Here is a 25,455-nt window from a genome sequence, read left to right on the forward strand (position 1 = left end):
TAAGAGGTTGGGTGCTTAACTGACTGAACCACCCAGGCGCCCCCCTCAATTCTGCATTTTTTGTTTGTTTTTTAATGTTTATGTATTTATGGGGGGGGTGAAGTACAGAGAGATAAGAAAGAGAGAATCCCAAGCAGGCTGTGCACTCTGTGCACAGAGCCAGACACAGGACTTGATCCCACAAACTGCAAGATCATGACCTGATCAGAAGAGTGGACACTTAACTGACTGAGCCACCCAGGCACCCCCCTCAATTCTGCATTTTTAAAAAACTGCTGGTGTTTCCAAGTGCTACTTCTCTGAGGACCATGCTGCAATAGCAAGATTCTAAGGGACCATGTTCTGCCTTCTTTTTGTAGTGGTGGTTCTCAGCTGCAGATATAGGTTATCTATTGCACTCGTCTTTGGAGCTTTAAAACAAACAAACAAGCAAAAAAACCACTCCGGGCCCTAGCCCAGACCTACAGAGTCTGAATTTCTGGGGTGGTTCCAGGCATATGTATTTTTAATCCTGGTTGAGAATCACTGCTCAAATACCAAAAGTACATCTTGTCCATAACCCCTTTGGCTTCTTCAATAGTTTTTAAAAATAGTATCTGCTAGAATTGTATAGCTCTCGAGACTTCCTAAATGTTAAAAGCCATATTTTTTATTTTATTAGTTTAAGCACTATTAGAATTTACTTTGGTTGGTAGTTAGTGATCCATAAGAATCCACTTGAGAGTACTAATGTTCGTATTTGTTTATAAAGGAGGATAGTAAATTATGAGACCTCTGGAAGAGAAAGAAGGTCTATATTTGGTTTTCCTTCTGTCTTTGCTTCTTTTAGTGGAACAAAAAGAATTGCTTTACAAGGCTCTAGGAAATCTAATCATTCTGGTGGATCATTTTCTAAGTCTTTCCTAAATACCAAAAGGGACTTGAGTGAGAGATACCTTGGTGTATACAGAGTACCATGTATAAGGAAGGACTGGATAATGGTTGGTCTTTCCGTCCTGTAGCCCTCTTTAATGCACAGGAGTGCTAAGCATGACATAGTTCCTGCAAACCACAATAGTCATCCAGCAAGTGGAAATCAGCCAGCAGTGGCCCTCAGACATGGGCATAAAGTACAAAGAGTTGGGGCATGACTGGGAATGTTTAAAATGAATCTTAGAAAACATTGTGATGGGAGTACGTAGGCGGCTCAGTTGATTGAGCATCTGACTCTTGATTTTGGCTTCGGTCATGATCCCAGGGTCATGGGATCGAGCCCCATGTCAGGCTCTACTTGGAGCCTGCTTGAGATTCTCTTTCTCGCTCTCCCTCTGCCCCTCTCCCCTGCTCGCATGCTGTCTGTCTGTCTCTCTCTCTCAAATTAAAAAAGAAAAAGAAGAAAACATTTTGATGTAGAGATTGTTAAATGGAAATAGATATATAGCGTGCATATATATTTTTTGGACGTAGATTTTTTTTTTTCAAGTAGGCTCCATGCTCAGCACAGAGCCCAGTGTGGGACTTGAACTCACAACTGTGAGATAAAGACTTGAGCTGAGATCAAGAGTCGGTTGCTCAGCTAACTGAGCCACTGTGGTGCCCTTGGAGATAGATTTTTTTTACATAAATTTTCAAAAGTGCTGGAGTTACTTATCAAACCATATATTGTTAGAATTTGTATTTTGATTTAACAAAATAGAATTCAGTTTTATACTAAGTCATTAGATGTTGTTAAGATCATAGAAAAACTAAGAATAGAAGTGCAAATTGAAATTAGTGGTTGGAAGAAATGAGGCATTTCTTTCCAGATTATGTATCTTTTCTAAACCACCTAGAATTTTAGACATCTAAAATGGCTTTGGTATAGCCAGGATTTTTGAATGAAGAAAATACTGAATTGCTTTTTTATCTCCGCCTTTATCTTTTAGCTGTTTTTCTGTGGTATAAGGATGTAGACATTCCTGTATTCTTCATTTAACTGCTTTTTCCATGTCCATTTACTTGTTTTGAAGCTGCTTACTGAAATCAGATCTAAACTCATCTAAGCCTTCTGAAATCCCACTGCTCCCCTGGGTGGGAGAGCAAAGGCTTAAAGCAGTAAATGGAAAAGATTCACTTTTTTTGCCTCAGTAACAAGCTCTGTAGTCAGTGTTGGTTTGAATATGGTCTAGGATTAATATCTCTGGTGTTGTGTTGACCTTGATACATAACTGATGTCAACAGCAAGATCTATAAGAATATTTCATTCATCAGTGCTCTCACTAAGGTTAGAAGTTCTGGTTCAGAAGGCAAGATTGCCTGTGCAGAAAGCCTACCTTGTGGTTAAAGTCCAGCCTGTGGGATATATGTGTGTATAATCTAGTTACTCGGTTGTTCTGGATGGCAGCATCCCCTGACTGTATTAGCTGCCAAGGTATAGTGAGCCTCTAAAGACTATCATCGTGCTCTCATTTTTTCATTTTTTCCTGAATCCCTCCTTATCTAAAACACCCACTACTCTTCTGCCATTAATCCAGTTCCAACAGGGCCGTACCACTAAATATGAACTTGAAGCTCTTCTTTGACTGAATATGTTCTATCCCTCTTTGATTATCAAAGCCCTTGAAGAATCACTTGAGACAAAGAAATAGTAAAAATATATGCAAAGCACAATGAAGATGTGTGCCTCAGTGAGCTTGTCTACTTTGTTGACCAGCCTCACCTCCTAGGTACCATAGCCAGAGTCCTCTGCCAAGCCAATACGAAAAAGCCAAGGGTTTTTTGTATTCACTTGCTCTAAGAGTAGACTACCACATTCACTACATGAACTGCACCCACCTGTAGCAACCTTGTGTGCTGCAATACCCAGCCAGGTATGATATGAGTTACCTATGAGAATATTGAAATAAAAGAACATTTAACCATAGGAAAGTAATTAATACAGACATCTTCCAAATGTAGAAATAACTAGTCTTTTTCAGTAGGGAAAGTTACTTTAGAACTGATCATTGTTTCATGGTATTTCTTACAAATAAGCAGCTGTGTTGAGTTTTTGATAATGGTTCCTCTACAGATGGACTTTCTGAAGTGTAATCCATATTATTAGGGGTGAAGAAAGAGGAAATCAGTGCTCATTTGGCCATCATCTGTAAGAAGAATTGCAGCTTCTAAGAATGGCAATATGTTCTCTCCATTGCATCTCTTGAAGTTTCTTCTCTATTCTTAAAAGTTGTAATTCCTTTTCTAGATGATGTTAAGAACATTCTCTGCCATGGAAGGTTACCTTGTCTTCTGTTCACTCTGATGCTTAGGCCTCCCTTAACAATGATGCATGCTCTGCTGGGAGAAGGAAACTTAGGCTGTAAATTCAAGGATATTGGTCAGCAAGGATATGTTGGGGAGAAAAGCACTAGGGTGAGTGTTACTTATGGAAAGAAAACTGGATATTCTATAGCTATGAGAAACATCTGGCTGCTGACTGAAAGGCCATTTTTGTTTGGAAATTTCATTTTGTTTTGTTTTCATGAAACCTACTGAAATCTGCAGGAACAAGATTAGTTTCCAAGTTGAAACTGAGGGTGGCTGTACTCTTCATGTTACCCTCAATTTTCACATATTGGCAATAAATTCATTTACAAATTCTTGTACTTTTAAGATCAGTCTCTCAATTTGGATATGATGACTTGCCCCCAGTATGGATGAGGTGGTAGGTAGGTAGATGTTGTGGGAATTAGAATACAGTAATTTGCCTCAGACTTACATGTTTTCACTCTGATTGGCAGGAATACATGGTTTACAAGAAGCATACCTACATGAGGCTTGATGGTTCCTCCAAGATCTCAGAGAGGCGGGACATGGTTGCTGATTTTCAGAACAGGTAATGTTAAGGGGAATTACAGAAATTCGCATTTGATTTACCTCTAATGCTTAAGATGATGAGTTTAAAAGAAATGTCAGCATATCTCAGGTTGTTAAGCGGTTGTGTTCTGCCATTTTAAGAGGTAGCTTAATCTGTTTATAGTGGTTCAGATCTATATGTGCGGGAGAGAGAAAAATGAATACTCGATAATTCCTTTATTCAAAATATACCTTCTTACCAAATCAGCACCCTTTCCTTTGGTCAATAAAAGAAATGATTTCTGAGTGTAAACCAAGATCCTCCTTTATGTGGAAAATGTATATGTAGAAAGAAGTCCACAAGGCTATATTCTAAATGTTAACAATGGCTATCAATGGATATTGACTTATAGTTGATTATTAGTTTGTTTTGCTTACCTCTTTTGTGTAAATTTAAAGAAAAATACCTTCCTTTTTCCTGCTTTCCCTCTAGCATTGTAGTAATACATAATACAGTGCAGTATGACAAATTGCAGTGATGTGCAATCTATTCAGCTGGCAGCTCTCAGTTACAGTACTTCTCCCACCTGATAATGAGCCTATGAAATTTCAAGTACTGCCTGCTGGATGCTGATGGCTTACAGAGCCATAATTATCCTAAGTGCAGGTTCTCATGTAATAAGCAGAGTCTGGTTACTGCTCCCTAAAAGCGAAGCTCCACTAGCTACTAATAGGGCTGCTAAACTCCACCCTTATATTTTCTTCCCTAGACCTGGATAACTAAAGAATAGAGTAGATCTTAATGTGCTGCTGTAAATCACAACAGTTGTGCATTTCTGGGCTTTAATTGTTGTAGTCTATTAATACTTAACTTTTGAATTCTTGGCAAAAAAATTAGGCACATAGCCATTTGTATTTAGGTTACTATTTTTAATTTCTTTCATTTCACTTTCAAAGCACGGTTTACTGGGGCGCCTGGGTGGCTCAGTCGGTTGAGCGGCCAACTTCAGCTCAGGTCATGATCTCGCGGCCCGTGAGTTCGAGCCTCACATCAGGCTCTGTGCTGACAGCTCAGAGCCTGGAGCCTGTTTCAGATTCTGTGTCTCCCTCTCTCTGACCCTCCCCCGTTCATGCTCTGTCTCTCTCTGTCTCAAAAATAAATAAACGTTAAAAAAAAAAAAAAATTAAAAAAAAAATAAAGCATGGTTTACTTGAAATGTAAAATAATTTTGGGGTGTCTGGGTGGCTCAGTCAGTTGGGAGTCTGACTTCAGCTTGGGTCATGATCTCACAGTTGGTGGGTTCGAGCCCTACATTGGGCCCTGTGCTGACAGCTCAGAGCCTGGAGCCTGCTTTGGTTTCTGTGTCTCCCTCTCTCTCTGCCCCTCCCCTGCTCATGCTCTGTCTCTCTCTCTCAAAAATAAAATAAACATTAAAAAAAGAAATTTTTTTTTTTAATGTAAAACAACTTAGCATAAAACAAATTCATAGTTCAGCATAGAGTGCCCTGTGATTGAAAATTTTGCTCCTTTATAATGAAGCACAGGTAAGATAAACCCTGTTTTGGTTTACAGTCTGTACTCAAGCCAGTAACTCCTAAGTTGAAATTATACATGTGAATTAAAGTGGCTGTTTGGCCGACAGTGGAGGGGAAGATCTGCTTTGGACCTATTTGAGTTTGTTACCTTGGAGCAACTGTGTGTGGCTGGCCTAACCTAGCTTCTTACCTAGCAGAAGCTATGGGCAGATTTTTAAATTGATTATTTGAGACATGTATATCCATAGTACAGCTGACTCTCAAATAACATGGGTTTTAACTCCATAGGTCCACTTATACATGGATATTTTTGATAAATATGAAACACTACTGTGAATGTATTTTCTCTACCGTATGATTTTCTTAATAACATTTTCTTTTCTCTAGCTTACTTTATTAAGTAAGATTACAATGTGTAATACACATAACATACAAAATGTGTATTAATCAACTGCTTATATTATCGGTAAGCTTCCAGTCCACAGTAGGCAATTCGTAGTTAATTTTGGGGGGAGTCAAAAGTTATACCCAGATTTTTTACTGTGCCAGGAGGTTGGTGCCCCTAAACCCCCTGCATTGTTCAAGGGTCAACCGTAGTGCCTCTCAACCCCATCATATTGTTAATCGTCCTGGCCTAGAAAAAATTTTTTGCCAGCTGATCTTCATCTTTTCTTGATTCTGAAATCAAATGAAACATATTTTACTTTGTTCTTGCCTACTCCAACGTAAGATATATCCCTCTAGTCTTTAATATGTATGTGGTTATATTCACATGTTTGATGACCATATTATAGATATGATTGTGTTCCCCTTAACATTATATCATAAACATCTTTATGTATCATTTAAAAAATCTTTGTAATAAATTTCAGTGACTAATATTTCATTACACTGGATATTTATACTGTATTTCTGTTGTTAAAATGTTGAGTGAGTATCTTTGTTTACAAAACTTTGTCATCATTTTAGTTTTCTTAATACAAATTCAAACAAGGGAAATTACTGACCGTAAGGGGATATGAACATTTAAGACTATGCTGATTGTTATATTGCCTTGGACAGAGTTCTGATTTAGAGTCCAACCAGAGCTGTAGTATGTTAACATGTAATGATTTGGTCTTCTGAGTTGTAGAGGTACAGCTCTTCTAGCGGACCCAGTGGACATGAGATCCCAGACACCGTATATTTTATAGTGACCTTCTAGTGAAAAAAATCAGTAGATGTATCTAATTTATTACTTCTAAAATCTTTTATTGAACTTGTGGACAGTTGTTTTAGCACTCGCAGTATCGTGTGATAGTTTTGGAAACCTTAGCTCTAAAAGAAGGGTATTTTCACCATTAACTGTACTAGATGTGCTTAATAAATACATGACTTTCTTTGGGGAACGTTCCTTGAATTTCCAGACCCTACAACTGTGAGCCAGTAGGAAGCAGTGAGTTTTATTTAGGTTCAACATTTGAGTAACCATCATTTTAACACCTGCGTCTAATATTAGGCAAAATGAAACAAACAGACGAATGTGTCTTTCCCTGCCTACATTATGAGCTAGACAGATGACAGAGTTGGGATTGCAGCTAGAATATAATCTCCTGCTTCTTGTATATGGAGTCCGAACTGTGCCAATGCTATCAGAAGCTTATCAGACAGACCCCTTCAAATGGGAAAAAATTCTCAACTTGTAAATTTGAGTGGCTGAGGTAGCCCAATATAGAAAAAAAGACAGGTGTTTTTGAAAATGAAGAAGTCTGCCTTGCCAAATATTTTCATTATTATTAATGAAAAGACATCAAAAGAAAAAAAAAAAGTAGTTTCAGCTAGAGAGCCCTGTGGCTCAAAGGTCAACCAGAGTAAACAAGAACTCCTATAAAAAGCCATTTACATTCCCTTCATACAAGATTTATTTATGAGGGATCCTTCCAGGAAAGAGTCTGACTGAGACTAAAGACTGTTTGGCCAGGATGTCCTGACTGGGCAACATTCAGAACATGTGATCAGTGCATGATCCTAGAAGCCATTCACAAGGTCTTTGCTCTGGAGTGCCTTGGCCTTTGCTTCCCTTCCTCCTACCCCATGACATTTACCAAATAGACCCCCCCCCATTATCTGATCACTTGGGGTGACCCTTTGGAAAATATGAGAAAAAGTGAGTGTAGCATCAAGTTTTCTTGGTGAGAGTGTTGTAGACTTCCAGTGTTGTCTTTCATTCTGGTTCTTTTTTCATTCAGCAAGTCTTCACTGCAGTCAGTCAGGCTATATACCCAGCACTGTTTGGGTATTCGGGTGCAGAGTAGCCTCAGTGGGTCATTAAATGAGAATAAGAGTGAGACCTGAGCATATCTTTGCTACATGATTTCATAGGGTCCTTCACAGACCACCCAAAAGCCTGGTCTCAAAGGCATGTTCCAACAACGGAAACCCTGAGTTGAAATTCTTTTTCAGCCCCCTAGAGGGCACCCAAACCATCATGATGCTTCAGTGATTCTGTTTTCTTCTGTTTAGTCAAAGTCCCCAAAACGTTAATTCACATTATCAATACTAGATTTGTTAAGTTGAAAAGAACTTCTCAGCAGTTTGATTTAGGTGTTTTTGTTTATAAATGATCCAATACTGTTATCCAGAATGAACAATAATTTAACAACCCAAGGTTTCCATAATCCTTATTTTTCCATTACTGTGTGATAAAATGATATTGAATACAGCCAAAAAGTTACCATCTGCCTTATCATTAAAAGGCATCTTCTGTTTTCTTTTTTTGAGGTGTCTTTTCCGTATATAGTTAATATCCCAAAAAAAAGTGTCCTCTAGCATTATATTTCTAAGTTTTGCAGCTGACTTATTTTTACCTACATTTCCTTCACTGTTTTTCTATACATGGTCCTTGTTTATAAATCATTACCATATCTGGGGAATTACCTCTCTGGCTGTCCAGACTATGGAAATGACCCGTCTTTCTGTCTCTACCCTTTCTTTTTTCTTTTCTTTTCTTTTTTTTTTTTTTTTTTTTAATGTTTGTTTATCTTAGAGAGAGAGCAAGCAGGGGAGGGACAGAGAGGAGAGAGAGAATCCCAATCAGGCTCCTTGCTGTCAGCACAGAGCCCAACATGGTGCTTGAGCTCATGAGCTGTGAGATCATGACCCCCTGAGCCAAAATCAAAAGTCAGGACGCTTAACTAAGCCACCCAGGTACCCTTTGCCTCTGCCCTTCCTTATATTGCAGTTCCCAATTGCTTTCTACCTCCCTCCCTGTCTCATCCCTCTTCCCCTGCTTGCTCCCCTTGCTCAGGGTCTGGACTTCTTTAGGAATAACCAAAAGAGTCCTAGCTGTTGGGTGCTTCTGTCAGCTCTCACAAGGGTGTTGGAAAGAACCTTCTGACCCCTGCTTCTGTATCCACCAAAGCAGGAGAGAGAAGTATGTGGAAGAGCAGTCCTCTCAGGGCCAGAGGTGGGAAGGACTTTTCTGTAGAGATTAGTACAGCCCTGGAAAGCTCTATCAGTTTTTATTTGCAGCCTCATGGTTATTTTCCTGTGGGCTGTAAGGTGTCAAGCTTCCATTTGTATCATCTCATATCTGTAAGAAAATATGTTTGCAAACTAGCATGTGCCTTTTAAGTTTTTGATTTGCCCTATATGTGTTAACTATAAAAGAGAACTTCTGGGGCACCTAGGTGCCTCAGTCGGTTAAGCATCCGACTTCAGCTCATGTCATGATCTTGCAGGTTGTGGGTTCAGACTCCGTGTTGGGCTCTGTGCTGACAGCTCGGAGCCTAGAGCCTGCTTCAGATTCTGTGTCTCCCTCTGTCTCTGCCCCTCCCCCACGCTCACTTGCGCTCTCTCTCTCTCTCTCTCTCTCTGTTTCTCAAAAATAACATTAAAAAAATTTTTAAAGAGGACTTTTATAAATTAAATAAATAAAATTATGAAATAATTAACTTGATAACATAATTCAAGGATAAACTAGTAGAACATTAGTGAGAGTATAGAACTTTTGGAATCCTGCCATATAACAGGCCTGCAGACATACTTTATTATTATGCCTGCCTCTAGGAACCTTGTATTTACCTAAATACAAATAGTGGACAGATTTCTACTAGGACCAGCACAGCTTAGTGATTAACAAGGAGGCTTATTTCAAAATAGTTCCTTCACTGATACTCATGTTTACTGTTGATATGTCATCACTTAGTCACTTCACCTATATTCAGAGCATCCTCATTTTATAGTCCAGGAAACAGACCTTCAGCAGTTAAGTGACTTTACCAAGAAAGAAGAGCCCTTGAGAACATCCTGGTATCACTGTTTGCTTTTTTTTTTTTGAACCAACAGAATAAAAATTCATTTTATGTTGGAATTTAGTACCTCTATGCCATATCTGAAATTTGAGTCATCTGCTCTTCAGACTGAGCCAGCCAGGCACCCCTATATTACAATATTTTTAATCTGTTCTGTTCCTTTATTTCTTTAATGTGGTCCGATCCACCAAACTGATTTCATGACCAGTAATAGGTGTGACCTGCGATTTGAATAACACTTGGTATAAATGAATTTCTAGTTGCACTCTTCATTTTAGTCATGAAGAAAAGGGATTAGCAGCTTGATTTGAAGGACTGGAAAGTTCGCTTACCAGTATAATGCCGTCCTTTTCCCTCAGAAATTTTCTAGAAAATAACTTCGTATGGCAGGAACATGAAAATGCAAGATAATCTTAAAATATATGCAAGAATTGGGTTCAAACTGAGCCCCTAATTGTATGTGCCTATAGAGATAAATCTTGTAGTCCAAGCCTGCTCACTGTGATCTGGCACAGTCCTTGGTCCTAGAAGGTATTCAGTAAATATTTGTTGCGTGAGTGACAGTGGCACCTATTGGTTTATTTGTAATTCTGGGTTTCTTTAAAAGGATGAAGGAGGGGCACCTGGGTGGCTCAGTCGGTTAAGTGTCCGGCTTCGGCTCAGGTCATGATCTCATGGTCCATGGGTTCGAGCCCTGCGTCGGACTCTGTGCTGACAGCTCAGAGCCTGGAGCCTGCTTCGGATTCTGTGCCTCCCTCTCTCTCTGACCCTCCCCCGTTCATGCTCTGTCTCTCTCTGTCTCAAAAATAAACACTTTGAAAAATAAAATAAAAGAATGAAGGATGTAAAGAAAAACTGAGGCAACTACATCTGATGATTTCTGTGTAAGGGCTATGTTGCCATTCATTAAAAAGTGCTTTAATTCTAGTCTGTCTTCATAGATCGATCATAAATTCAGCTTAATACAGAGAAGGCGTGACCTGGGTCTTAGTCCTGACCTCAGGTCATTTTTCTGGGACTGACTTTATTCATCTGAAAGTGAGTGCTTTGGGAATTAAAATCATTAGTTCCCAAATTACTGGAAGTCATGATTCTCTGGGGAAGCACCAGGGAATGTTGATTTATTTGTCCCCTCTGTACGAACTAGGAATGGTTTGACTTGTTTAAAACACGACTATTACATGACTACTTCCATGATAACTTGTATGTCTGTTGTATTTGTTACATCTTTATAAGTATATTGCCTATCATTATTAGTGGGCAGCAGAAGTATATCTGCAGATTGGAAGATGACAACCTCGGTTTGATTTTTATGTTAGAGCACCTTGATACAATGTGTCAAGAAATGTGGGTCAGGCATCAGGCGTAGGTAACCCTTTCTAGCCCTAGATACTGGTCTGTATTCAGAAATCCCTGTCTTTTGTCACATGCCATTTTTCTTTTTCAGTTTTCCTTTTTAACCTGTCTTCTTCCCTTTTCTGCAGGAATGACATCTTTGTGTTCCTGCTGAGCACTCGAGCTGGAGGACTGGGTATCAATCTCACTGCTGCAGATACAGTAAGTAACGAGAGCACAATATATCAGACAGCAGGTTGTCTACTATAAATATGTTGTTCACTTGGTGTTATTCTTTGCTTTGTGTCACACTTTTTCTTTGCCTCATTATGTTAAAAGACAGTTGCATTTTGCCTAGAACTAGGACATTTTAGCTTTCCTTCTGGACTTTTCTCTCCATTCTCTTAAATTTTTTACACATTCATTCAACAAATATTTAGTGAATGCCAACTATGTGTCCAATACTGTCCTAAACACTTAGAGTATATCAGTGAATAAACAGAGTAAAAAAAAAAAAAAAAGTCTGTCAATCCAGCCAAATTGTTTTAGAAACTATAGCAGCAAATCAGAAATGATTGTTTTGTTACTCTTATGCATTGATTCCACCATGGGAAAAACTCATACTTTTGTATCCCAAACTTTAAAAGAGGGTTGGAAAGCAATGAAATTGGTAATTTAAAAAATAAAGACATTGTATCAAATTATCTATCCTTTCATATCCAGTCTCTTTGGAAGAATACTTCAGTGACTGAAAAGGAAAAAAGCATTGGGGCGCCTGGGTAGTTCAGTTGGTTGAGCATCCGACTTTGGCTCAGGTCATGATCTCACCGTTTTGAGTTTGAGCCCCACGTCGGGCTCTGTGCTGACAGCTCAGAGCCTGGAGCCTGCTTCAAATTTTGTGTCTCCCTCTCTCTCTGCTCCTCCCCCAACTTGTGCTCTGATTCTCTCTCAAAAATAGATAAAATGTAAATAAATAAATAAAAAGGAAAAGAGCATTCATTTTGAATCTCAGAATTATTCCCAGGATTCAAATATATATATATATCTACATATATTTTTTTTAATTTTCACTTATTTATTTTTTGAGAATGAGAGAGTACAAGTATGGGGGAGGGCCAGAAAGAGAGGAGAGAGAATCCCAAGCAGACTCTCTTCTATCAGCGCAGAGCCTGACGTGGGGCTTGATCTTACGAACTATGAGATCGTGACCTAAGCCAAAATCAGGAGTCAGACACTTAACTGACTGAGCCATCCAGGCACCCCCAAACATATTTTAAAACACTTTCAGTAACCCTGAGACATAAAAATGCATAAATGGGAAATTGTTTTGTAGAAGGCATGACTATAAAAATGTCATTTTATGTGGCTGTGATGCCTCTCTGTGAAATACAGAGCATGAAAATTCCCAGGAATAGAAGGAAGATGCAAACCCTAGAGAGTCCTGGGGAAATGAGGTGTGTGGGGGAAGAGGCTTGAATAGACTCATAAGTAGTAGAACTAGAAGCAGAGCCTGTGTTTCCTAGTCTCCATTCCTAGGCTCTGTCTGCTTTCTCCTTATTAACTATTATACCGTAAAACTTCCTGGCCTCAAGAATGAAAAACAGATTCTGTAACAACACTAAGTAGAATATCAACCATAGGATTCAACTGTACCATCCTTGGCATGTAAACCTTAGCCATTTTACCAAGTTTGGACAAGGCTCCAGGACCAGAGGACCACTGAAAGCCTCGTAGGGTAGATGCTGTATCTAATATGCACATCATCAGCCTCAGTTTTCCTAAAGGAAGGCTGTCGATGGTGGTAGGTGTGTTCTTATGGGTTCTCTGAGGTGGTGGCTCATGTGTGTCATATCAGATAGCAGAAATTTGGCTTTCTCTTTACTCCTTGGTTTTCTGCTCTACCTTGTAAGCATTCCATACAGCCCCAGGTTAGTCATACTTCAATGTAAATGCAGGAGTCACCACTTTCTCCTAGTGGATCTTTTGGACTCCAGTCTCAGCCCTTAGCCCCATATTTATTCTCTTGGTTTATTTATACCCTTCTTGATTAGTCATGCCACTCCCTTTGCCTAGAACTCTTGAGGGAATCTCCATCATCTACACGATAAAGGATAAACTCCTTTACGTGGCTTACAAGGCCCTTCATTTTGTGGCTTTTATCTTCCTTTCCAGTCTAATTGCTACAATACTTCCACCTTCCAAAATTTATGTTCCAGAAATAATGATTGACTTGTTTCCTAAACATACCATACTGTATCACACTGCTGCATGAACTGTTTCCTCAGCGCCTCATCTTCCACCTGGTAAACTTCTGTTTGTTCTTCAAAACCCCTTTCATGATCAGGGGTTGTTTTATATGCACTGGTATAGCTTCTCTGATAAGGTGATACTTGAACTGAGATCTGAAGAAAGTAAGGAAGCAAGCCAAGCATATATCTGGCAGAAAGAAGAGCATTCCAGGCAGAAGAGATAAGTGCAAAGCCCTGAGGTGAGAATGTGTTTGGCATGATTAGGCAATAGCAAGCGGCCCTTTGTAGATGGGACAGACAAATAAGAAGGAGAGGTTGTGAGATGGGTGTTGTGGAGCAGATCCTGTAAGGCACGGTGGGCTGTAGTAAGAATTTTGAGATGGGAGGCCACTGGGAGAATTTGAACAGAGGGGTAACAGGATTTGGCTTGGGTTTTAAGTGTGTCCCCCCAACTTTGGGGGAGTGAGGTAGGAAGAGCTATAGGGAGAAAGGTAGAAGCAGGAAATTCAATTAGGAGTTAGACACAAGATGATGATGACTTGGACAAGGATTAAAGCAGTAGAGATGGGGAAAAATAATAGGAATCTGCATGTATTTTGAAGGCACAGCCATTGGGGTTGGCTCTTACACTGGATGTGGGATGTATAGGAGGTGTCATGGAAAACTCCAGGGGGTTTGACCTAGGCAACTGGAACGATGAAGACACCAATTACTTATTAAGGGAAAGGTGAGAAGGAACAGGTTTGAGTGGGGAAATTAAGAGTTTGGTTTGGGGTATATTCAGGTCAAGATTCTTAACAGACATTAAGGGGCAAAGGCACCCAGGCAGCAGGGTCTGGAGTTCAATAGAAAGATTGAGGCTAAAGATGTAGTTTTTAAATCATCAGATCCTAGATGATATTTAAGGTCATGACGTTGGATGAGGTCACCTGGGAAGTCTAGTATAAGTTCATGTGATTAAAATGCATTTCCCTTCTCAGCCTGCCGATCTGAGGTTTGTTCTATGGTTTTTAAGGAATAGTTCTTCTAGTTCTTTATTTGCATGGTCAGAAAAAACAAAGCAGATTTGAGCGGGGAGATCTGCATTATGCTTCCAGTATTTACACTTTACCCTGTGGAGGTAAGGAGCTCCTGCCGGCCTCAAAGAACCAAAGTAGGCCTAACCCATAGCTAGAGGAGCAGAAGTAGGAATTCTCTTTTCATCCTAGCAGCTAGAGAAAAGCTCTGTATATTGAGTTCCCACTTCCAAAATAATTTACATTTAAATTTGAGGGGAGGGCTTGGGGACTCCCTTGTAAACTAGAACCTCCTGTAATACTTCTCAGTAAAATGAGACAAGATTGAAATGAATTTCTAGTTATGCTTTGGGAGCAGTCAAGGTGTGTGTGTGTGTGTGTGTGTGTGTGTGTGTGTGTGTGTGTGTGTGTGTGTGATTAGACAAACAATAGGTTAACTGCTTGCCTGGCATTCTTCCTTTGTCCTGAGATTTATTTAGCTTTGGAAGATCCCCAGAACCATTTATGGACAAGGAAGAGGTTAGTCAGCCTAAAATGTCAGGAAAAACTTAATGTCTTATGATTGAGAATGCATATATAAACATGTTTTTGTAAACAGTAGGACTCTGGCCCACTCTGTTAGTAAAAACATGATTTTAGCATATGATTAATGGCCCCTTAACTGTCTATGTTCTTCGTGTATTCTTTCTGAAGTAGGTGTATCTTTACATTTGACTTTCTTTAGTGAGGAGTTGTTATAAACTGTACTATTTGTTTTGTTCCTGTGTAAGACCTGTTTTAAAGGCTCACATGTAGAGAGAGAAGGGGGAGCTTTTCTCCCTTGGTAGCAGTGTGAGAATTCCTATATGTCCCATGGGACAAGATGGGACTTCTTTCAGCCCTCCCATTCTCTTGGGTCAGAGTTTCACCCTCCGAGTGTTGGTCCAACTTTTTCCAGTTGTTTCTCTCAGATTTTTCCTGTTTTCTGTTTCACTCCATCATCCCCTGAAACTCCCTGTCATTGACCTATAAAGCCAGGTGCCTCCACCCTCTCTCAGCTCTGACCTTGCCCCTCCCCCATACCTGTCCAGCTTGGAGTGTACAACTTCGTGAAGGTGCTGTCTAGTAATGTATTTCCCCTTAGTCATTGCTGGGTCATGCTTTGTGGCCATGCATAGACTTGCTTTAATTTTCCCTGGCTAAGTTAGTTCTTATCCTTTAATTGTTTGTTTTTCTCTGGAATGTCTCACTGAGCTCCATAAACCTAATTACCAAATATAGGTGTCATCTTTTTCCCACTCTGGGGGGTATTGTCTCCCCCCCAGCACCCCTCCCTATCACCCCTAGTTCATGTCATGGTTGATTCAGTGTTCATTTTAGTGTCAGGTTAGACAATAACCATATTATTGGCTTTGTTTTTAGTTCTCTCATTCTTTTTTTTTCTTTTTTTTTTTCAACATTTATTTTTATTTTTGGGACAGAGAGAGACACAGCATGAACAGGGGAGGGGCAGAGAGAGAGGGAGACACAGATACGGAAACAGGCTCCAGGCTCTGAGCCATCAGCCCAGAGCCTGACGCGGGGCTCGAACTCCCGGACCGCGAGATCGTGACCTGGCTGAAGTCGGACGCTTAACTGACTGCGCCACCCAGGCGCCCCTAGTTCTCTCATTCTTGTTCTAACCTTAGAGCTTATACATACTTCATACTCTTTTTTTCCTGGGTATTTTTCTTAACAGAATCTTAACTTTATTCTTGTCCTCCCAAATTCCCCACCTCTTGTAACCTATTTAAATGATAATTAGCCACTAAATGTGTAGGGGTTGTTTTGAAGTTAAATTTCAGACCTGTCTCCCATGCTTTAATGTTTTTACTGTTTATGAGTTAAAAAAAAAAAACACAAGTTGAATCAGGTTTGGTTGCCACTGAGACTTCTAGGAAAAAATGTAAATGTGTAAGAGAGCACCTATAAAATGATTCATAAGATTGAATTTCCCATTGTGAATTGATGCTGTACCATTGCCTCAGGCTTAGGTAACTAACTAAAAGTATTATCTTTTGGATGTGACATCAGCTGTCATTTTCCACATATGTAGATATTTTAGGTATGTTGGGCAAGTAGTGTTTCCCCCGAGTCCACTTGGAGTCCTCCTTTTCATTTAACTCTGTCTTCTCTTCCTTATTCTCTCTGAAAGTTTAAAGTAGATTTTCTAGAATTTTGCATATCCTATTGAATCTCTAAAATATCCTGTGATCAGGTTTGCTATGCTCCTTCCTTTACAAATGGCAAGCATTGTGCACTTTGAAATCCTAGGTCTGTGGACACTATGGATTAACAGTAAGTTTTCACACTGATTTTTTTTTTCTTTGGCACACGGTTTGTAGTTTCTCCCCAAGGATTCTCAATGCTAAAAATTACGGGATTATACCTTATGTAAAACCCAGACAAAAGGAGCAGCATAAGAAAGAGCCGCAGGAGGTTTTATTATTATAAGCGAGAGCTTTGAAAATGCCAGTGCCTTTTGTCTATCTTCACTCAAAGTCTTAATTCTGCAGAGAATGGCAGAATTGCCTCGTATTTTAAATAAGAGAACAAATAAATTCATTTGGAGTGAATCACTCTTCAGTTTACATTTTTAGGCTTAATCTAGTGTTGATCAATCCCCTTAGAGATTAGTCTAGTATTCATTGACTAGTATTTGTGGAATTCTACTTGGCAGTGATGGATGGTATCTGTTCTACAGTAAGACTAGATAGGGAGTTTTTTTTGTTTGTTTTTTTAAATAGGCTCCATACCCAGCGTGGGACTTGAACGCATGACCCTGGGATCAAGAGTCAGATGTTCTACCCACTGAGCCAGCCAGGTGCCCCTAGATACGGAGATTTTTTTACATAATACACATGAAATAATTGGTTACCCATGGAAAATAGTAAATAAGTGGGAACTTGGACCAGGATAGGCAATGCAAGGTATTCTTAATAATGCAAGTTGTGGAAGCAGACTGTTAAGACTGTGAGCTCAGGCTAGTCTCTTCCTGATTTATAAGATGAAGGAAACATACAGGTTTTTGTGAAAATTGAGTGAAATATGTATGCACCCTAGTGCCAGATATGTTGTAAGTGCTGAACAGATTTTAGCCATTATTATGTCTACTTGGAATCCATGAGAAATAGGAAAAAGGGACATTGTTACAGGCAAGAGAAATCAGGGAGGCCAGGATGCCTGGCTGACTTATTTAGTAGAGCATGCGATTCTTGATCTCAGGGTTGTGAGTTCAAGCCCCACATTGGGCATGGAGCCTACTTTTAAAAAAAAGGAAAGAAAGAAATAAATCAGGCCTTCCTGACAGTGGGAAACTTGAACTGAACCTATAAAGGACCAATTCAGAACTGAGGGATTCCAGGTCAGAAAAGCAACTTGAGCAAAAAGTGGTGCAAACAAACATAAGTGAGTAATGCTGAAGAGACCTGACAAAAGGGAAGGAGCGTGTTTATTTCAGAAAAGAATGGTGATGAAGTTGGCTCGGTATAGCAGGGTCTGACTATCGAGGGCAGTTTGGACTTGGTGTGTTATCACATAACTGACACAGAGGTAGAGTGGCCTACAGTGGTATCCAAAGTAGACTGAAGAAGAGAGAGACTGAGCCCTAGAAAGCCTGCCGGTCTGACTGCCGCAGTGAGCCAGGCACAGGTGGTGAGGGCCATTGCATGATAGGGACAGTGAACTCTAAAAAGGATTAGTTCATTTCTCAAGAAGCAGGGGGCTAGATTTGGTGACTTGCTTCTATATAGATGAGGGCACATGGGAGAGACTAAGGATAATTTGGAACTGGCTTTCTTTCAGGATGCCCCCTGTATTCGATAGTAGCCTCAGGGCTAAGAATTTAGGAGTCTGTTAATTGTAGGGTTACTCATAGGATAGAGGAGAGGGGAGTACATTTTGTTGTCATTTGTGTTTGTTGTTTAGCAAACTAAAAGTAGCTGCCAGGGATCCCTTTTTTTAAACATTTCTTTGCTGAATTCAAGGGACAGGAAATAGGAGCTAGAGAATGCCAGGAAATCCATGCCTGTCTTTCTTACCATGGTAAGCTTAGTGTTAAAAAGAAGGCTTTCAGGAGCATCTGGCTGGCTTAGTCGGAAGAGCATGGGACTCTTGATCTCAGGGTTGTGAGTTTGAGCCCCACGTTGGGGTTAGAGATTACTTAAATAAAAACTATAAAAAAGGGGGGCAGGGCTGCGCCAGAGAGAGAAGGCTTTCATATCCCTCACCTCCCAGGCCTACCACTTACTTAGGCTATGTGATCTTGGATAAATTCTGTAATTCCTATGTGCCTCAGTTTCTTCACCTATAAAATGGGAGTCTTAGTAGTACCTAAGTCATAGTGATTATGGGATTTAAATGAGTTAACACACATAAAGCACCTAGAACAGTGACTGGCAAATGGTAAGCACTAAGGGTTAACTATTAATAGTATCTCTGTTCCCTTTTTTTAAATGTGAAAACCCTGAAAAAAAAGCTAGAGCGTATCTATTTTGCCCCGGGCAAGTGAAGGGATGGCTTGGTTTTATGAGTGGATATTGGCTCATCTTACTATCATAGAAAAAAATCTGGCATCAAACTATTGCAGATGACGAGTGACTGGGTTGCTCTCAGAATCCATGGTTTTTCTGTGAGAATGCCTCAGTCTTTGCTGTATTTTTGTCCTGCCTGTGCAGGTGATTTTTTATGATAGTGACTGGAACCCCACTGTGGACCAACAGGCCATGGACAGGGCCCACCGCTTGGGGCAGACAAAACAGGTTACTGTGTACCGGCTCATCTGTAAAGGCACCATTGAAGAACGCATTCTACAGCGAGCCAAGGAGAAGAGTGAGGTAAGCACAAGGTAGAGGGAGTACTGTACTGGTGAAGAAATTGTAAAGTCCAGCCACATTTACCGGGCTAAGATGCTTGCCTTTCGTTCATCACGAAGGGGCAAAAATTTCTTCTGAATAGAAAATAAAATCGGGGCCTGTACTGCTCTGGCTATTCATTCCTCATTCCTTTCCTATCTAAATGGCTTCTACAGCCTAGATAGGGCTATTGTTCATGTGGCAGCGACATCAGTCATAGCCCTTGTGTTTCACATACTTTCACATTCAGGGGAAGAAGGAGCTCTCATCATAGGACTCCCGATTTGACAGCCTCTAATTTGTATGCCAGATTTGTTAGTTTCCAAAGAAATGATTATTTGGGGTTTGTGTATTTTTTTTTTTAATCTTGATTTCAGTATTGGATCTTCTAGCTCTCAATTAGCAGTCCCAAGCAAAAGAAGTTCTCATTGTTCTTTGTGTTGGACAAATAATCTGGATGATCCAGTGAGATGAATGAGAGGAAATGGGGAATCTAAGTGCCAGAGGAGCAGATTGAGAAAGATGTTTCCTTCTTTCTGAATATTTGCCATAAGGGAATGGGTGCCTGGTAGTGATGTTTCAATCTGCTTTGGTATAGATTCAGCGGATGGTGATTTCTGGTGGGAACTTCAAACCAGATACCTTGAAACCCAAAGAGGTGGTTAGTCTTCTTCTAGATGATGAAGAACTGGAGAAGAAATGTACGTACTCTAAACTAAAGCTCTTTCCTCCCTGCAAAAGATGTTTCTCTATCCCCACATATCTGAAAATTGTAGAGGCCCTTGGCTATGCGCCATGGGTAAGCAAAGCCAAAGACTGTATTTGGGGAGAAACATTTTTTATGTTAATAACTTGTATTAAAACCCAAACAAGAATGTGTTATGGAGTAGAAGGCAAAATTTGCATGTATTTTAAAAGTAATATGACTTTGAATTCATTTACATCAGGGAAGCTGTATCCCTAGACTCCTCAGCAGTGACGAATTTACTCTGTTCTGCCCAAAGAAATGTTTTTGTTTTTGTTTTTGTTTGATGTCTGAAAGAGAATTTATTTCTTCATATTATTTTTGATTTAAATTCAACTTAGTTAACATATGGTATACTGTTGGTTTCAGGAGTAGAATTTAATGATTCATCACTTACATATAACAGTGCTCATCCCAAAAAATTCCCTCCTTAATGGCCATCACCCATTTAGCCCATCCCCCCCACCTCCACTCCTACAATCCTCAGATTTCAGTCTGTTTAAGAAACCCTATGTTTTCCCTCCCTTTTGGTTTTTACCTTATTTTTTCTTCCTTCCCATATGTTCATCTGTTTTGTTTCTTAATTCAACGTGAGTGAAATCATGATACTTGTTTTTCTGACTGACTTATTTTACATAACAAAATACACTCTACTTACATTCACATGGTTGCCAGTGGCAATATTTCATTCTTTTTCATCGCCAAGTAATATTCCATTGTGTGTATACCATATATAGGTATACCTGTATACATACATACAGGCTTTTTCCATAATTCAGCTATTACTGATAGAGCTGTTATGAACATTGGGGTGCATGTGCCCCTTCAAATCAGCATTTTGGTATCCTTTGAATAAATAACTAATAGTGCAATTGCTGAGTCACAGGGTAGTTCTATTTAAAATTTTTTTTTTAATTTTTTTTTTTTTTTTAATTTACATCCAAATTAGTTAGCATATACCAAAGAAATGTTTTCATGGAGAAGTTTGAGAACCATACTTCTATAACATTTCTTCCATGTATCTCTGGCTTTGGAGAACAATTGGTTTCAGAATTACCTTATGAGCCCCTGAGTATTTCATAGCATCATACAAGAAAGCATGATGAGGTTCCTTTCTTACAGTGCTCACATTTACCACCACCTTCTAAAAACCTTTCAGTACTCTCCAACCGTACTTGATCTGTACAGTGCAGAGATCTTAAAAGGCTGAAAAGAAAAAGAAGAAAGGCAAGGAAAGGCCCACAACATTGAAACCAAATAGTAGTTGGAACCCAAAAAACTGTTAAGAATCCAAGAACTCTGTTCCTTCTCCAAGTTAAAAAAAAACACCAGTTATCTGTCTTAGAAGTCATACTCTGGAACACAAATATCAGGGGGTATGGCCACCTTAATTTCAGAGAATGAGGATTACAGTTAACACAGGTACTTCATCAGATCTTTACAATTTTCTTGATAGTGAGGCTGCGGCAAGAAGAGAAACGGCAGCAGGAGGAAACCAACCGAGTCAAAGAGCGCAAGCGCAAGCGGGAAAAGTATGCAGAGAAGGTATCTCAAGTTTGAGGTGGCCAACAGGGACCGGTGTGGGGCAGAGTGGTGCTTACAAAAAGGCTTTGGGTACATGGCTTGTCATCTTGGTTACTAGTTGGTATCCAGCTCCAGCAGCTATATGTGATAAGTAACAACAGTTCTATGCTGATTGACATTTGATCCACAGAAATGAAGCCTTGTTAGACCAGTACCCCCTACACAGACCTGCTGTCTCTGTGGTCACATGTAATTATGGAAATCATTTGTTGAGACTTACAGAGCAGAAGGCTAAATGTGGGTAAGATGGATCGATCTTACATTATCAGATTCCATAGAATCTTAGGGCCTAAGATGTCATTATGTCCAATCCTACCATAATTCTGCTAGTGTTCCATTCAATGTCATCTACTGTTAGCAAAATAAATCACTGCCCAGTCTGTTCATCTCTTTTTGTCCAATTTATGCCAAAAATTCAGGCTGTGTTTTGTCTCCCTTTTGACATTTCCCACTTGAGTCCACTAGGCTAGCTGCTAACTGGGATGTAGTTCCCCTACATTTCTCCCAATCTTGCTGTTTCTACCAGAATATTATTTCAGTGATCTTTTTTTTCTTAATATTTTATTTATTTTTTGAGAGAGCATAAGTGGGGCAGGGGCAGAGAATATGAAGTGGGCTCTGCACTAGCAGGCTAACAGCAGCAAGCTGTCTGTGGGGCTCAGACTCATGAACCATGAGATCATTACCTGAGCCAAAATCAGATGCTTAACCAACTGAGCCACCCAGGTGCCCCTGTTTCAGTGATCTTTATTCCTGGTCTTTATTGACAAGTAAATCAAAGTGAGGCTTTCAGGATTTATTCTAGTTGCAGGAGTCAGCCCATTGGTTCTGACTAGGTTCCCAGAGTTAGGCCAAGGATTGTTGGTTCGGAACCACTTTGCTACCTTCCAGAAAGTGCTTCCTAATTTTTTCTAGCCAATTTACCATTGGGTAAGCCCTTCATCAGCCCTTGTTGAGCCCCTTGTCTTGAGCAAGATAGCTGTCATGAGCTTCAGACATCTTGATAGCTCTGGGCCCTCAAGTCCAACAGTTGTCCATGCTTCATTTCCCTGAACTGTTTGGTTTGTCTGAAGCATATTGTCTGGCCACATGTTTAAATTCGTTCTGTCTTAAGTGGAGGTTGACTTCTTCCCCTTATCCAAGCTTGTATTGGGCCTTAGGTCCCTTTTCCTTCTTTTGTAAAATCTATACCCTCAGTTGTACCTTCTGCTAAGCAGAACTATTTTTTTTATTTAAAAAAATTTTTTTAAGTTTATTCATTTTTGAGAGAGAGAGACAGAGCATGAGCAGGGGAGGGGCAGAGAGAGAAAGGGAGACATAGAATCTGAGCTGTCAGCACAGAGCCTGATGCAGGGCTTGAACTCATGAACTGCGAGATCATGGCCTGAGCCAAAGTAGGACGCTTAACTGATTGAGCTACCCAGGCACCCCTAAGCAAAACTATTTCTAACCTGAAGGTTAGAAAGTGCTCACTAAACATAGTATTCACTGTATTTACAAAGTTGAAAAATCCAAGAACTATGTATGACTCCACTCTCAAATCTCTAACCCATTACTTACTACTGTTTAGAATTTAAATAGCTTTAACATTCAGAAACAACATCAAAGAAGAAAAAGTGGCTTTCTAATATAAGAGATTGTAGGGTTTTCTGAGTTTGCATCAGAAGCCATCCCCACTCTGAGCACAGAAGTTTCAGATAAACCCCCAGTGGTAGTATAAACTACGCAATGACATTAACCCTAATATAGATGTAGATACGAATGTAGTTAGATGCAGTGGGTGAATGTGATTCCAGAATTTTCCAAGCACATTCAATGATTTCAGGTCCCTAATCTGTGACAGCACCCTACCGAACTTGGTTCTAGAACTGCTTAATGTAGCTCAACCCATAAGCAATTACATGTAAACTGAGAAAATGACAAAAAAAAAAAACAGTTTCTTGGATATGATAACTTTCATTCTCCTTATGCATATTTAAAAAGAAGGCAGAGTAAAAACAGATGTGCAGAAAATACACTAAAGGCACTGGCCTCCCTCTTGTAGGACTGAATCTGTTCAACCCCTCTAAGTGCTACAGCTTGGACATGCCGGAAGCTGACCATGGGTGAGGCTTAGTGCGGCTCTGATTCAGTGTGACTGGCCTACGTCTCAACTCCGTATTATTGGGGTAGAATATACATAAACTCTTCTTGAGCTGTTCTTTCCTCCTTCCATAGGAGTTTTTTCTTTCCTTAAAAGTATGCTAATTGAAAACAAAAAACAAAACCTGGAAGTTTACAGAGAGGTTTCTATCCTCACTTTCTTTTCCAACTCAGCTTTTCTTTTTGATGCCTGTCTTCATGCTTTTTCCATATTTCTTCATTTGTGTGTTCCCAGAAGAAAAAGGAAGATGAATTGGATGGGAAAAGGAGAAAAGAGGGTGTGAACCTAGTAATTCCATTTGTTCCCTCGGCTGATAACTCCAACCTTTCTGCTGACGGGGACGACTCCTTCATTAGTGTGGACTCGGCCATGCCCAGCCCTTTCAGTGAGGTGAGGCTCCTTTTAGATGCCTTCACAGCAGTAGAGACTGCATCCTGACATTGTAGCCTTTGCTTCTCCTGGAGTTCTCCTGCCTTGGGGAAGGGGGCTGTACATGGAATCCGTAAGGAGGAAAGGAAATGAGGACAAGCTGGCTTCTCTGGAGCCAAGGCAGGGGATTTCACCCTCTGGAGTGAAGCCAGGAAGGAGAGAAATAGCCTAAGAATCACATCCTCACGTGGGTACAAGGGCCATGGGCTGTGGGTACCAGGAATGGTGGTGATCTTGATCCTTCTTCCTCCAGATCTCCATCAGCAGTGAACTGCACACTGGCTCTATCCCCCCCGATGAGAGCAGCAGTGATATGCTGGTGATCGTGGATGACCCAGCCTCTTCAGCCCCCCAGTCTCGAGCTACCAACTCTCCCGCTTCCATAACGGGCTCCGTTTCAGACACCGTGAATGGTGAGTGATCCTGCTGTCTTATATAGCTTGGGCCTGGTCCTCTGCCTCAGGAGAAGCATTGGTTTGGTGCTGGCCAAAGTCCCAGTTCTGTCTGAGATCATGGCATTTTCTACTGTGTAAAGAAGAGTCAAGTGGAGTAAAAACAAAAACTTACAGGCTCATTCTTTCAGTAGCCCTGTCAACTGAAAGTGAGAAAGAACTTGATAAAGATTTCAGACTTGTTTGTTTTCTAGTCAGCCCTATCTTTCATATTTCACCTTCATTTTTGTTAGTTTTTAATTAAAGTTTGCTTTTCTGGGCCTTTCCAGTGTTGGTTCTGTGGGGCCCAGTGTTGTTGCTGTTTCTCGAGGAGTTCTAGATTTAAATCTTGGGAGTAAAAGTTGACTCTCCAGGGCAGGAGCATGTTGAGGTGTGCACATGAATCACAGAGAGCACGCCCCTGAGGTTCATTTAGTAATGAACTAGTTTTAGCTGTTTAGAATTCTTACTAACTCTGTGACTCCTTGGCCCAGCCACTAAATGGGGACAGAGACCTCCCTGGAAGTCCTGAGATACCCTAAGAGCCAGCCCTCCCTGTTAGGGGAAAATTCTGTTAACATCACATGTTGACTTTTTTACCTCTTGGTCCATTTGTTCCCACAGGAATTTCCATTCAGGAAATGCCAGCCGCAGGACGTGGTCACTCAGCGCGAAGCCGAGGCCGCCCCAAAGGTTCAGGAAGCACAGCCAAAGGAGCAGGGAAAGGCCGGAGCCGGAAGTCCACTGCAGGCAGTGCTGCCGCTATGGCAGGAGCCAAAGCAGGGGCTGCGGCAGCGTCCGCAGCTGCCTATGCTGCATACGGGTACAACGTGTCTAAAGGTGCGGAGGCCTCAGGGGGCAAGGGTGAGCTGCAGGCTCCATTCTGGTGAGGGCCAGTCTGGAGGGTCTATTAAGCATTCTGTTGGGAGAGCAGGTAGGGCACTCCCAGGCCAGAAAGCTCCTTCCCAAAGGCCACCTTGGGTTCTGCTTCTGCACTGAGCAGTCCTAACTCTCCCCTTGCCCTTGTGACTT

General features: G+C 40.5%; 1 protein-coding gene across 5 annotated transcripts in view; it reads left to right on the forward strand.

The window, feature by feature from the left end:
• Nucleotides 1-25,455, forward strand: part of INO80 (INO80 complex ATPase subunit) — a 146,101-nt gene that overhangs the window by 109,298 nt on the left and 11,348 nt on the right. For 4 of the 5 annotated variants that reach the window (XM_047862367.1, XM_047862370.1, XM_047862371.1 and 1 more), the window contains exons 28-35: nucleotides 3,738-3,832; nucleotides 11,105-11,177; nucleotides 18,915-19,073; nucleotides 19,690-19,792; nucleotides 21,293-21,381; nucleotides 23,798-23,953; nucleotides 24,246-24,405; nucleotides 25,048-25,263. In XM_047862367.1, coding sequence (XP_047718323.1) covers nucleotides 3,738-3,832; nucleotides 11,105-11,177; nucleotides 18,915-19,073; nucleotides 19,690-19,792; nucleotides 21,293-21,381; nucleotides 23,798-23,953; nucleotides 24,246-24,405; nucleotides 25,048-25,263 — 1,051 coding nt within the window. The remainder of the gene's footprint in view (nucleotides 1-3,737; nucleotides 3,833-11,104; nucleotides 11,178-18,914; nucleotides 19,074-19,689; nucleotides 19,793-21,292; nucleotides 21,382-23,797; nucleotides 23,954-24,245; nucleotides 24,406-25,047; nucleotides 25,264-25,455) is intronic. The other variant, XM_047862369.1, reaches the window with a different exon arrangement.

The sequence above is a fragment of the Prionailurus viverrinus genome, chromosome B3 (genome assembly GCF_022837055.1).
Source record: "Prionailurus viverrinus isolate Anna chromosome B3, UM_Priviv_1.0, whole genome shotgun sequence".
In the NCBI taxonomy this organism is placed as follows: domain Eukaryota; kingdom Metazoa; phylum Chordata; class Mammalia; order Carnivora; family Felidae; genus Prionailurus; species Prionailurus viverrinus.